General features: G+C 33.0%; 2 protein-coding genes across 2 annotated transcripts; one reads left to right on the top strand and one right to left on the bottom strand.

Moving 5' to 3' along the window:
- The first annotated feature begins 6,350 nt into the window (after positions 1-6,350).
- On the top strand, positions 6,351-7,355 carry LOC106414674 (arabinogalactan protein 24). Its single transcript, XM_013855287.3, has one exon. The coding sequence runs from the start codon at positions 6,922-6,924 to the stop codon at positions 7,120-7,122; it is 201 nt and encodes a 66-aa protein (XP_013710741.2). The 5' UTR covers positions 6,351-6,921; the 3' UTR covers positions 7,123-7,355.
- Positions 7,356-7,926: 571 nt separating this feature from the next.
- Positions 7,927-12,172, bottom strand: LOC106448341 (AUGMIN subunit 6). The gene is made up of 13 exons (XM_048777487.1): positions 11,899-12,172; positions 11,765-11,821; positions 11,605-11,699; positions 11,367-11,517; positions 11,135-11,260; positions 10,879-11,035; positions 10,702-10,762; positions 10,301-10,622; positions 10,018-10,143; positions 9,407-9,568; positions 9,068-9,320; positions 8,473-8,937; positions 7,927-8,315 (listed from the first exon to the last, which is right to left on the bottom strand). The coding sequence occupies exons 1-13, from the start codon at positions 12,112-12,114 to the stop codon at positions 8,275-8,277; spliced, it is 2,232 nt and encodes a 743-aa protein (XP_048633444.1). The 5' UTR covers positions 12,115-12,172; the 3' UTR covers positions 7,927-8,274.
- Positions 12,173-13,242: the final 1,070 nt, after the last annotated feature.

Raw genomic sequence — 13,242 nt, forward strand, 5'->3', positions numbered from 1 at the left:
CAAGGAACTTCTCTTTCCCCTGTTTCACCACAACATCAACCTCCTGACACGTCAACTCAAACCAACACAAATCTCGTGCGGCCTCCTCCTATCCAGCCCACGAAAATGACGACAAGAAGTCAGGTTGGTGTTCAAAAACCAAAGAAAATCTTTTCCTTATACACTTCCTCTGTGTCTAGAATCCCTACTAGCCATCAAAAAGCTTTAGGTGATCCGAACTGGAATCCAGCTATGACAGATGAATACGATGCTCAAATTAAAAATAAGACTTGGAGTTTAGTACCTAGACCTTATGGCGCTAACATCTTTAACTCCTTGTGGTTGTATAAGCTTAAACATGATGCAGATGGAGTACCTAAGAGGCACAAGGCTCGCTTGGTCGCCAATGGAAAATCTCAGCAAGCCGGTGTCGATTATGACGAGATCTTCAGCCCCGTGGTTAAGCCTGCAACAATTCGCACGGTGCTAAACCTTGCAGTCTCTCGCGGTTGGGATATGCGTCAACTGGATGTCAAGAATGCCTTCCTCCATGGCACCATCTCGGAAACTATCTACATGCATCAACCGCCCGGGTTTGTCGATAAGACAAAACCACATCATGTATGCAAGCTTAATAAAGCCCTCTATGGTCTTAAACAAGCGCCAAGAGCATGGAATGCACGGTTTGCAACCTATCTCACACGTCTTGGCTTTGTTACTACCAAGAGTGACTCCTCTCTGTTTGTTTATAAAGATGGACACGACATAGCCTATCTCTTACTTTATGTGGACGATATTGTGCTAACTGGTTCATCTAAGGCCCTGGTTTCAGGAATCATTGATAAACTAAAGACAGAGTTCCCGATTACAGATATGGGAAGATTAAGTTACTTTCTAGGCATTAAGGTGGAGTACAACGCATCAGGAGTCCTTCTTACACAAAAACAGTATGCAACAGATATAATTGCTCGAGCGGGCATGACCGAATGCAAGCCTGTCTCCACACCCGTTGATGTCAACTCAAAGCTCTCGGCTGATTCTGGCGATCCAATTAGCAATCCAACGGAATACAGAAGTTTAGCTGGCGCTCTACAGTACCTGACCTTCACCAGACCGGACATCACGTACGCTGTTCAACAAGTCTGCTTGCATATGCATGACCCGCGTGATAAACATATGAGTGCCCTCAGACGTATCATCCGCTACATACAAGGAACAAGCTCCTACGGCCTTCAAATCTTCAAGACGTCTCCCACAACGCTTTCAGCATACACGGATGCTGACTGGGCTGGCTGCCCAGATACGAGACGCTCCACCTCTGGTTATGCAGTTTATCTAGGCGACAACTTAGTATCATGGTCTTCAAAACGACAGGAAACTGTCTCCCGCTCAAGCGCAGAAGCCGAATACAAAGGAATCGCAAATGCTGTCGCTGAAACTTGCTTCCTACGCAATCTCTTGCTCGAGCTACACTGCCCCATTCGAACAGCTACTCTAGTGTTCTGTGACAACATAAGTTCAGTCTACCTGTCGTCGAACCCTGTCAAGCACCAAAGGACTAAACACATAGAGATTGATCTTCACTTCGTCAGAGAAAAAGTTGCAATCGGCCAAGTGAAAGTCATTCATGTCCCCTCTTCCCTTCAGTATGCTGACATCTTCACTAAGGGCTTACCAACATCTCTATTCAGAGACTTCCGATCCAGCTTGACTGTCCGCTGCGCCAACAATCTCACTGAATGAGGGTGATAGAATATGCCAATATTCAGTTTTGATATACTTTTATCAGTTCATATATACTCTCCTATTTCTGTGGATCTCACAACTGTAATTAGCTTAAATAGGCTACTCATTGTACGTTGTTATTCAATCAAGTATATACAAACTTTCAATATCTTCCGTTGCTCACCCAATGAACCGTCTAGGTCGGGTCAAAAACTCGACGCAGAGTGAAAGAAGACCATTTGCACCATAACGCGAAACGCAGCCAAGTTTTCGAGAAAATGGATGATGTACCATTTTTTAAAGGTTTTTTAGCTTAAAGAAAAGGCCCAAAATTTTTAATTTGATTGGGGCCTTTAATTTTGATGCCCCATCCCTGGATGTACCACACCGAAATCAGCTAATAAATGGTGGTTCATCTACGACAATAATAGATCAAGACGTATATTATATGTTTTCTAACTTTAGTTTATCAAAAAAAGAAACATGATAGTGATGATACGATAACTGATTACCAATTTACTATTATCATAATATATGAATATCTTTGTGTTTTGTATAATTATTTATACTACTACACCAAGCATCATCATAATCATCAAGTCTGCGTTTTGTTTCCCACATGGCTAGCTAAGGTTATATTACAGTATTTGTTGGGTTAAGATATTATACATGTTTTAATACGGATTATTTTCCAAATCTACTGGTATTTGCTATTTAACACAAAATATATTTAGGAGTTATCTTTTCCATCAGCGTTGACTGCACATCCGTAACTAACGTAATTCGCTTCATAATCTATACTATTATTTGCGAAGTAAATTTTGAGAACAAAGCTCTCACGTTAAAAGTTAACACGGTTAATATCGTTTATACCCTTACTAAATAAATTAGATTAAATAAAAAACGAATTTAGTGTTTATTTGATTAGATAAGTGTTTACAATTAATAAAAATAAAAATTATCCATAATTTAAAAATATATTTAAAATAAAAAGAAAATTCCTATATATATATATATATTGTGTTGTTATCCTTTTTGGAACAATATTGTGTTGTTATGCAAAAATATATATATTTTAATAAAATTGTTAAAAGTTCAAAAACAGAAAATACATAACTAAATATAAAATAAAATTATTAATTCTACATAATTGAAAGAGAATATCAAGTGATTTCTAAGATTTATATATTATTTATTAATAATGAATATAGTGTGTACAAAGGAATTTTAAAAATTTCTAATACATAAGAATTTTCAATGAAAACATAAATAATAATTTAAAATTATCTTTTTAATTAGTAATACATGTATTAATAAGTATTTATAAAATATCTATGCCCGCACGTGCGGGCGATACACCTAGTTATAATTTATAAGCAAAGTAACGGGTTTAGATCTCTACTCACTTTTTAAAACGATTATCATTTGTTCTTATTAACCATTAGGAAAAATACGAGCTTATTATATTTAAAGATACTAGATTTTTTAACCGCGCTACGCGCGGATAAGATATTATATGTATTTCTCAATTCTAAAAAATAATGTATAATATTGTATTATATTATTTAAAGAATAGAAAATAAGATTACATAACATAAATATATTTTTTATATTTTCTTTGTGGATATCATTATGTTGTTTGATTGTTGTACTTAATTCACATATTTGCATAGATATTTGTGATAGATGAATAACTATATTTTTATTATCAGTAAATAATATATATTTATTATATAATATAAGAAAAATGAAATTATTTACTTTTTAATAAACTTGTCTCATGTTGGGGACTCGGTTATAGACATATCATATTCGAATGAAACATTTTTACACTTATCAATGTTCTTAACAATCAATAAACAAATCTGAATATTAAAACAATATCTCATACGATCTCTTTGTGGAATAACTGCTTTGAAGAAATTGAATTTATGCATCAAAAAGGACTGGAAATGGATATGCATATAGGTTATCTAAGTCAGCTTTACAAAAAACTATTTATAGTTCATATATCATTTATGTCCATCCTATTTTTTTGTCCATCATTTCTTAAACATCTTGAAATAAGTAATGCTAATTAATAATAAACTTTTTGCTCACAAAATAAAAATCAAATTTGTTTAATTATCGCTTAATTTGTCTAAGTGATATATGTATTTCTCAATTCTAAAAAAATAATGTATAATATTGTATTACATTATTTAAAAAATATAAAATATGACTACATAACATAAATATATTTTTTAAATTTTCTTTGTGGAAATCATTATGTTGTTTGATTGTTGTACTTGATTCACATATTTGCATAGATATTTGTGATAGATGAATAACTATATATTTATTATCAGTAAATAATATATATTGATTATATAATATAAGAAAAATAAAATTATTTACTTTTTAAACAAACTTGTCTCATGTTGGAGACTCGGTTATAGACATATCATATACGAAGGAGACATTTTTACAGTTATCAATCTTCTTAACATTGAAAAAACAAATCTACATATCAAAACAATATCTCATACGATCTATTTGTGGAATAACTACTCTGAAGAAATTGAATTTAGGCATAAAAAAGGACTGAAAATGGATGTGCAGATATGTTATCTAAGTTTGCTTCACAAAGTACTATTCATAGTTCATATATCATTAATGTCCATCCTATTTTTTTGTCCACCATTTCTTAAACATCTTGAAATAACTGATGCTAATTAATAATAACTTGTTGCTGGAAAAAAAAATCAAATTTGTCTAATTATCGCTTAAATATTTTATTAATATGGTCAAAGAAGCTTTTAAGTGATATCATAGTTTAATTTATTAGTTTTTTTTTGTTAATTTTTAGAGGTTTTCGTATTTAAGATTTTTTTCCATATTAAGCTTCTATTTCTTTCACAGAATTGATATATATATATATATATATATATATATCATAAAAATTACCATCAAATCAGTTTTACTTATTTATTATTTTGTTTTAACGAAAATACACTTTTTAAATAATTTAATTTAAAATAAAATTATATATTAATTTGCTGTATTTTAACAATTTCATTGATTTAATTAATTTGCTTTGGTGGATAACTTAAAAAGTTTTCATATGAATCGGGGAAAGCAAGTTTATGTTGTTATATTATATTTATTTTGTGTATATAGAATCTATATATAATGCTAGTGTAATAAAGAAAGAACATTATTTTTTTGTAACTTCAAAAATATACATTATTACAATTTAAAATGAATCAAAATTGAATAAAATGGTAATTAAATATTTATAAATCTAATTGTTTAGTTGGATTCTCATGAAAAAAAAATCGATTGGTTAAACAAATGTTTCAAAATTTGTTGTGGTATTGTTTTGTCTATAAATTATAAAATTTATTGAATTAATATATTTAATTATTGCATCCTTAAATAATATTTTATTAAGACATTATAAAAATATGTTTTGAGTTGTTTTGTGAAATTGTACAAAAATCTATGCTTTTTCATATTTGTAACTTCAAAAAGATACATTATGATAATTTGAAATTAATCAAAATTGAATAAAATGGTAATTAAATATTTGTTAAATCTAATTATTATTTTTATCTTGTTTAGTTGGATTCTCATGAAAAAAAATTGATAGGTTAAACAAATGTTTCAAAATTTGTTGTGTTATTGTTTTGTCTATAAATTACAAAATTTATTGAATTAATATATTTAATTATTGCATCCTTAAATAATATTTTATTAAGACATTATAAAAATATGTTTTGAGTTGTTTTGTGAAATTGTACAAAAATCTATGCTTTTTCATATTTGTAACTTCAAAAAGATACATTATGATAATTTGAAATTAATCAAAATTGAATAAAATGGTAATTAAATATTTGTTAAATCTAATTATTATTTTTATCTTGTTTAGTTGGATTCTCATGAAAAAAAATTGATAGGTTAAACAAATGTTTCAAAATTTGTTGTGTTATTGTTTTGTCTATAAATTACAAAATTTATTGAATTAATATATTTAATTATTGCACCCTTAAATAATATTTTATTAAGACATTAGAGAAGTATGTTATGAGTTGTTTTGTCAAAATATTACAAAAATCTATGTTTTTTCATATTTGTCACGAAAATTTATATGTTAAACTTACTTTTACAAAATTCTTAACTTTGTCACGAAAACAAAAATCTATGTTTTTTCATATTTGTCAACGTTCTCACACTTTCTAAGAATATATTAGCTTAGTCACTTACTTATTTTTTTTTACAAAACAAAGTATCGGAGTCTTGAAAGTTGAATTCATATTATTGTAAATGTACATAAGAATTTGTGATTATATACTTAGTGGTTCTTGTATATGTGTCCAAGAAAGTTTCAATGGCTTAGTGGTAACTGTCCTATATATATATATATATCATACCAACCCGGGTTCGATTCTCAACTTCGCATTGTTTTTTTATTTTTTACGAAAAATAAATGAGATGACATGGCAATTTCGGATTCTCTGATTGGTTGATTTTTCTATCCTATGTGGACACTCTCTCCATGGCTTATATCCCCCTTTTAGTATAGTATAGATACGCTTGTACCATTTTCCTATCAATTTTTAACAATAAATAACGAATTGTCTCCACGTCTATTATTATTATTATTATTATTTTTTTTGTAAAAGGGCTGTCCACGTCTATTTTTACAATCATTTTAAATTAAACACAACTAATAATTCTATGAACCGAGATAATCACAATTAAAGATTTTTTGTCATTATGAAGCTAATACTACCATTCATTGGCTAACTAAAAGAGGCAATAAACTTTAATTTACTTGATGATAACGATAAGAAACATTATTTTACTTTCAAAAACTTTCTAATTCTGCAAGATATTTTCACCCCTTTCTCTTTTGCTTTTCTTTTTAAAATCCAAATTATTGGCCGCTTATGGGAACGTAAAATACAGGATCAATTATAATCTTGATTAGCTGTCTTGATCAATGCATCAAAGCCGGCCAATTTTTTTTAAAAAAGAGATACACATCTTTAATTTTAGTCCCAAAATAAAAATAAAAAAATTATTTAATAAATTTCAATATTCCCTATCTTAAATCAATAGTTTCCTCTCTCTATATAAACAGATCTCGCAAATTACTCAACAAACTGCAACAAATATTTTCTCATTTACTCAAAGTTCAAACCAAAGCAAAACACAACTCTTTTTACGAAGAAGATGATGATGAAGATGTTTGTTCAGATCGCAGTGTTTTGTCTATTGGCTACGATCGCAGCCGTCTCCGGCCACGAAGGTCACGTTCACAGCCCGGCTCCGGCACCGGGACCGGCAACTAACTCAGCTGTCGTTCCAACCACCAACATGTTCACTGGATTGGCTTTTGCTGCCGTAGCGCTTGTTCTTGGTCTCAACCACTGAGTTCATCATCACTACTGCATTCAGCTTTTCTTGTTTGGTTCAGTTTCTATGAGATTGTTCTCTTGACTTTTTCAATATTCTTTTTGTTCTATCAAAGTTTCATTTTGTTGTTTATCTTATTTGGTGAATAAAACAAAACTCCATTGGACTCCTGTTGTTTTCTACTATGATTTTGGATTTAAAATCCGATTCATAGGAAACACCACACAAATTAAATCTCAATCTAAGAATTACGATATGGTTCACTATAACTAGATTCGACATGATGTAAACCTACGCATAACTTTTGCAGAACGATCTAATGTATATATATATAACCAGCTTTTTCTTAGTGTGTGCTCTATTTAGATAATTAGAATACACTTAAAAAACTTACGTGAGACCAATGAGGATAATGAACGTACTTAATAAGTAACAAGTTGGGTATCTGATAATAGAGACGAGTCCATAAGTAAAGGTGGGGTTAAGAGAAACCCGTTCCCGTATCGTAATCGTTAAAGGTATGTAAGTAGATAAATGTAAAATGTCGACCTTAACAGAACAGACGTACGTAGATTAGCACACAAATTTAGAGAGAGATGATGGTTAATTTAAATTATACTAAAATGTATTACTAATTAGATCATGTACTAAATAAATATAATTTTATTAGTCATAGAGTAACTAGATCCGTTGTAGCACACCGGTTTATTTCAATCTAATTTGATTGAAATCCGGGTTCAATTCCCGGCAACGGAATTTGTTTTTCTTTTTTAAATAGTTTATCAAATCAATTTTAGAAGACAAAAATAAAAGAACAACACAAATCAAACTCTTCTTAACTCTTTCGCTTTACATCTAAAATTAAAATAACACACAAATCAAACTCTTCTTAACTATTTCGCTTTACATCTAAAATTAAAATAACAAAGAATCAATCTGTATTTTTCAGGGAAACCAACACACTAGAGAGCGACCTGAGCTAGAGGTTTCCTACACACGCAAAGTCAGATCATCATCATTCATTCATCAAGATGAAATCACATTACCAACAAACCCAAGATAAATTAAGAAACACCTTTGTTAACTGGTAACAGAAACCACCTGTATTGAGACCAATCGTGGAAGAAAAAGAAGTGTCATCTTCTTTGTCTGACTCAGGGCCTCTTCATCCTAAAGCTCCATTAAAGCAGCTTCGGTTTCTGACAAAGGAGCTGCAAAAGAAAAGCAATTAGATCCTAGACGCATAAGATTACAGAAAATATACAGAACCGTTCTATTTATGACAGTATTAATGCGTTAGTATTATTAGAGTACACTTCAGCACAATGTGAGGTCATGTAAACACCAAAGAGGATATAATGAACGTACCTAACAAGTCTTCGTAGGTATCTGATAACAGGGACGAGTCCATTAGTAATGGTGGAGAGAACACTTGGTCTTCGACGTCGTAAAACGATTGTTGTGCATCAGAAGCTACACTGTTTGATCCAGCTACTGAGAGAAACCCGTTCCCATTATCGTAATCTTTGAACGAATCCAGATCATCGAACGTGTCAGGTATATCGCTGTACTTGCTTGGCGCTAGCCTATGGGGAACATTGGATTCAAGAAAGGAAGGCTCGCTCAGAGAGGTAAGTAACCTCGACCCTCTGTGAGGCAGGCCTTTGGTTTCTGATGTAAATCGGGTAAAACCCGCTCCTGAAAGAGGTACGAAGTAATGCTCGGAGCCTTCATCGGATTGACTGTCTCGTGATGATCCTGCTGAAGATGGGATCAATAGAGCAGCCTCCCTTACAGATTTCTTCAGGTTCTGGACAAAAGAACTGTTGGTATCTGAAACCAAAATTAGAGTTGTAAGACAAAGGTCTCTGTGAAATGTACTGGCATATCACAGTTCAAGAAAGCCCTTTGTGATATACTATACAAGTTTTGTTTTAGTTGAGAAAGTCGTTATGCAACAAACCAGTCGTCAAGTTGTCTGCTCGAGTCTGTGACAGCGGTTGTTGCTCAGTAGTGTTCTTCTCAGACAAGCTTTCCATTTTGTTGACCTCAGAAGCCATTGGGTGTCGCTTTTGTCTATTTCCACCTTTACCAGAAGAAGTAGGAGTCGAGCTAAATAATTGTGGAAGCTTTAACGTAGGACTGGCTGAGACCTTCTCGAGCTGAACATTAGACATCTTCGAGGTCAGCTCAGCGACATCATTGGATACACCTTCCTGTATTACAAGGGGGAAAACGTACATGAGCGTCTCTATCAAATCTGCATCGGAAGAGAATAAAAGTTAACTAATTAAACTTTTACCGTAATTCTCCCACTCCCCTGAGATTGTAGAAGTGAAGCTGCTTGCCCGTTACTTCTCGTAGCTGGAGGTAAGGTTGGGGGAAGATTATTAACCTTCTCAGTACATTCTAATATGGATTTCTGTATGGCTGGAGAAACTTCCTTTAATTGGTTGATGAGTACCTGCATATAGTATGCCACCAGCAGTAAGAACGTAGTAGAGATTTAACCAGTAAAGTATGAGCTACATGTATAAGAAAGCTCTTGTAGGCATGCTCCAAGAGATCCTATAAACAGTACGGTAATAAAAATGTAAGTTACTCCATCGATTAACTTTTTATACTCTCCCAAGAGAAGCTGAATCAGAAAAGAAACAATTATTCATGGAACTCCGAGAATCTCCAATCAAACATACTGTCTTATATAAATAAAATAGAACTGCACGAAAAGCAGACTTCTAGTTTTTTTTTTTGTTGCTGAAGCGGATGGCGTGTATAAGCTCTGTTTCCTCAACAAAATTCATCAAGCCCTCAACAAAAGCATCTTACTTTCGACGTTTTGCATTTGACTTCCACAGTTGGCCAAGTCAAATGCAACTTCTACCTAAGGCAACAAACAAACAACACATTTACCTGAAAGCTAGCTAAATGTTGTTGATGTTCAGTCAAAGTTGCAGCCAATGATTCAACATGCCCACTTGTACCACCATCATTTGCAGTCCGCAAAATATCTGGACCTTCCCCGTCATTTGCTTTAGCCTAATATGCAAAAAAGTAAAAGATAAGTAACAAATCCATGGAACTAAACACCTCACAGAGAAAAAGAGTGGAGCATTTATCAATGACACGAAGCGTACAATTAGCGAGAATAGTTTGAAGTACTTAAATATCCCCACAGAGATAAGAGAAGACATACCAGCTGAAGAGACTGTTTATGAATACGCTGCAATGCGTGTGTCCAGCGCCTTATGATTTCCGCAACATCAACTGTCTGGTTGATTCTCCCACCTCTGTCATCTACTCGAGAAAGTGTTTCATCACTTGCTTGTGAGTTGGTTTCGAAACTGTCTACTACAGAATGCTGATCATGCATGTTTGCGTACGATGCATCACTTAGTTCTTTGTCATCTGCAAATGACAGAGCTGAATCATCTGAATGGGCAGAGAGCAATTCTGCACGAGGAACTTGAGAACTCTGGTCCATCGCTGCAAGTAGGGCTGATCCTGAAATTCGGTATCTAAAGATCAAAGGTAACCAGAAGTCAGTATATTAGGAAGTAGAATTCAAAACCCTATGTGTTATAAGAGGCCGGTTACCTATGCTCTCTGTGAGCTATCAAATCCTCAATGGGACCTGACGCAAGAACTTCATGCTGACCTGAAGATAGTAAAAAAAAAAAATCAAACTATGAAAGTCTCAAGCATAATTCTAATTTCCAAACACTAGTTATCTGAATTTAACACAAAGAATGAAAAGAACAGCATAAAACTTACCTTTACGAGCCATTATAGAATCCCATAACCGAGTGGACTTTGAAACAAGATGAGAATTTTGGCTGGAGCTAGACACAAGGTCATCCCATACTTCTCCTTCCTGCTTTACTTTGTTTCTTAAATCGTTAAGTTTTTCTAGTTCCTGCTGCAGGTAAGCCTGATGCCAACGAAACAAAAAAAAATGAAATGCATCAAGAAGAGCCTGATATAATCAGAAAAAAAACAATTCAGTCCCAACCACCAAAGGAGAACATACCTCTTCAGCACAGAGACCACGGAACTCTGCAGTCATCTCATGGGCTAAATTAGACCACATGGCCTGTCTTTGTACCGCAGTTTCCGCGTCTTTAAGGAATCTACGACGCTCAAGCACTATCCGTGCCTGCAAACATAAAAACAAGCATTTGAAGGTTATTCCGTTCATTACTACTCAAACGCGTCCACATAGAACACACAATCTTGTAGAGAAACTATATGAATACTACTACCTTGGTAACAGGAAGCAAAGTAGCTGCATGTGAGAAGGATACGTCAGTTAGAGAAGAAGGCAGAGGATTGGAAGCCACGTCAGCAGGAAAAGTCCGTCTATGAACTTCTCTTAACGCATGCAGTGAAAGCTGCCATAAGAGCTCCACAAACCTGCAATCAAAAACAGGAGGTTCCACAGTTACATATCACATCATCTCTATTGCTGCTAAAATTAGCTTCAACCACATCAGAAGCAACCTTGGTCCACAGCAAGTGGCAAGTGATGAAACTCTCGAGTTACTCCTTGGTAACGCCCCTTGTGATTCAAGCTCGCTTATAATCCCTTGAACAACCTTCATTGCCATCATTCTAGCGTTAAGAAACTATTGATTCAGTAAGCAAATTCTCAATGATTTACCTTTCGAAAATCGCGAGATTGAGCCGAATCGAAAATTGGCCAGACCTTATCGAAATCCTGAGAGATCAACGAAACTCAGAATCAAACGAGTGATTTCAAAACAGATTTTGAGAGAGAGTGGAGAGGAATCGAACCTTTGAAGACTGAGCGGGTCCTCGGAGAGAAGAGAGGATGAAGTAGAGAAGCTGTTCTCCCAGCTTCGGGTTGGAATGGCGGAATAACCCCACCCGAGGCGTGCCGTTGGAGGATCCGAGCCCGATCACGTTCGGATCCAAACCTAAGAGTAAGCAGTTGGTGTACATTGCGCTCTCGAGCTCTAGTTCCCTCTCCTTCTCTCTGTCCATCGTCATCACCGATTTTCCTCTCTCTCTCTCTCTCCTCTTTTCGATTTATTGAATCTCGATCGAAATGTGTTTTTTCCGGCGACGTTTTTAAATTTAAGTCCCTGAACATAACTAATTTAAGGAAACTGTCCCTACATTTTTCTAACTATCTGAATAGTGGTGAATTAGCGAGAATGACAGTAACTTTTTTAACTCAAAGTATATTTTATTTTTTCAAATTTACTTTTAAATAATAATTGTTTTCATTAATATAAAATTAACTTCTTAAATCATTTATAAATGTTAAAAATTATTTATAGAAGTTTGTAAACTTAATCTTATTCCCAAATATATTATTTTTAAATAATAATCATTAAATATTAAATCTAAATGTTATGGTATTTTTGAAAGTTGGTATCCAATTTAGGGTATTTCAAAAAAAATCTTTTGAATATTTTGTTTCTTGAAATAATAGTGCTCAACTGCTCATACAAAATATTCAATACAAAAACCAAATTATATACTAACATAGTTTAAAGGGCAATTCTCATAAATAGACTATTTTCAAGTTTTTGTCACAAAAATAGATCATAAGGAAGAAAATGACCAAAATATTTCATTTAATAGGTAAAAGAACACTAATACCCTAGATATATAAAAAATTAAAAAAATGTTTCAAGTTTTTAGATTATATGTAACTTTTTTATAAATTTTCTTTTAATTTTTTTTCAAATTTTTTTTTTCAAACTTTTTTTTTTCAATTTTTCTTTTTGTAATTCGAAAATACTTTTTGAAACTATTTTTAAAATTTTTATTTTCAAATTTTTAATATTTATTTTCTATTTTATAAAATTTTAAACCTCAAACTCAAATCTCTACCCTTTAACTCTAAACCCTAAGGTTTGAATTAGTTAATCCTATGGGTGTAAGTGTATATTTACCTCTTTAATGAAACATTTTGGTCATTTTGATTCTTAGAGTCTATGCGGATGATTGGTAGTTGTTGTAGGTGTTGTCAACATCTCTATTTATTTCTACAGTACCAAATTCAGAGCAATCAAACTTTAATTTTTTTTTTGAAAACACAGCTCTTTAAATAATCTACAGCTGTATAAATGCTCTGCAGAGCCAAATATCCAAAGCAATTTTTTAATC

Source organism: Brassica napus, chromosome A4 (genome assembly GCF_020379485.1).
Source record: "Brassica napus cultivar Da-Ae chromosome A4, Da-Ae, whole genome shotgun sequence".
NCBI lineage: Eukaryota > Viridiplantae > Streptophyta > Magnoliopsida > Brassicales > Brassicaceae > Brassica > Brassica napus.

Bases quoted from the DNA above. Each gene is read 5' to 3' on its own strand.
- LOC106414674 (XM_013855287.3), top strand. From the start codon at position 6,922: ATGATGATGAAGATGTTTGTTCAGATCGCAGTGTTTTGTCTATTGGCT.
- LOC106448341 (XM_048777487.1), bottom strand. From the start codon at position 12,114: ATGACGATGGACAGAGAGAAGGAGAGGGAACTAGAGCTCGAGAGCGCA. The intron at 9,569-10,017 runs GTAAATGTGTTG...TACTATATGCAG, and splicing joins AACATTTAGCTAGCTTTCAG to GTACTCATCAACCAATTAAA. The intron at 8,938-9,067 runs GTTTGTTGCATA...TTTTGGTTTCAG, and splicing joins AGCAGACAACTTGACGACTG to ATACCAACAGTTCTTTTGTC.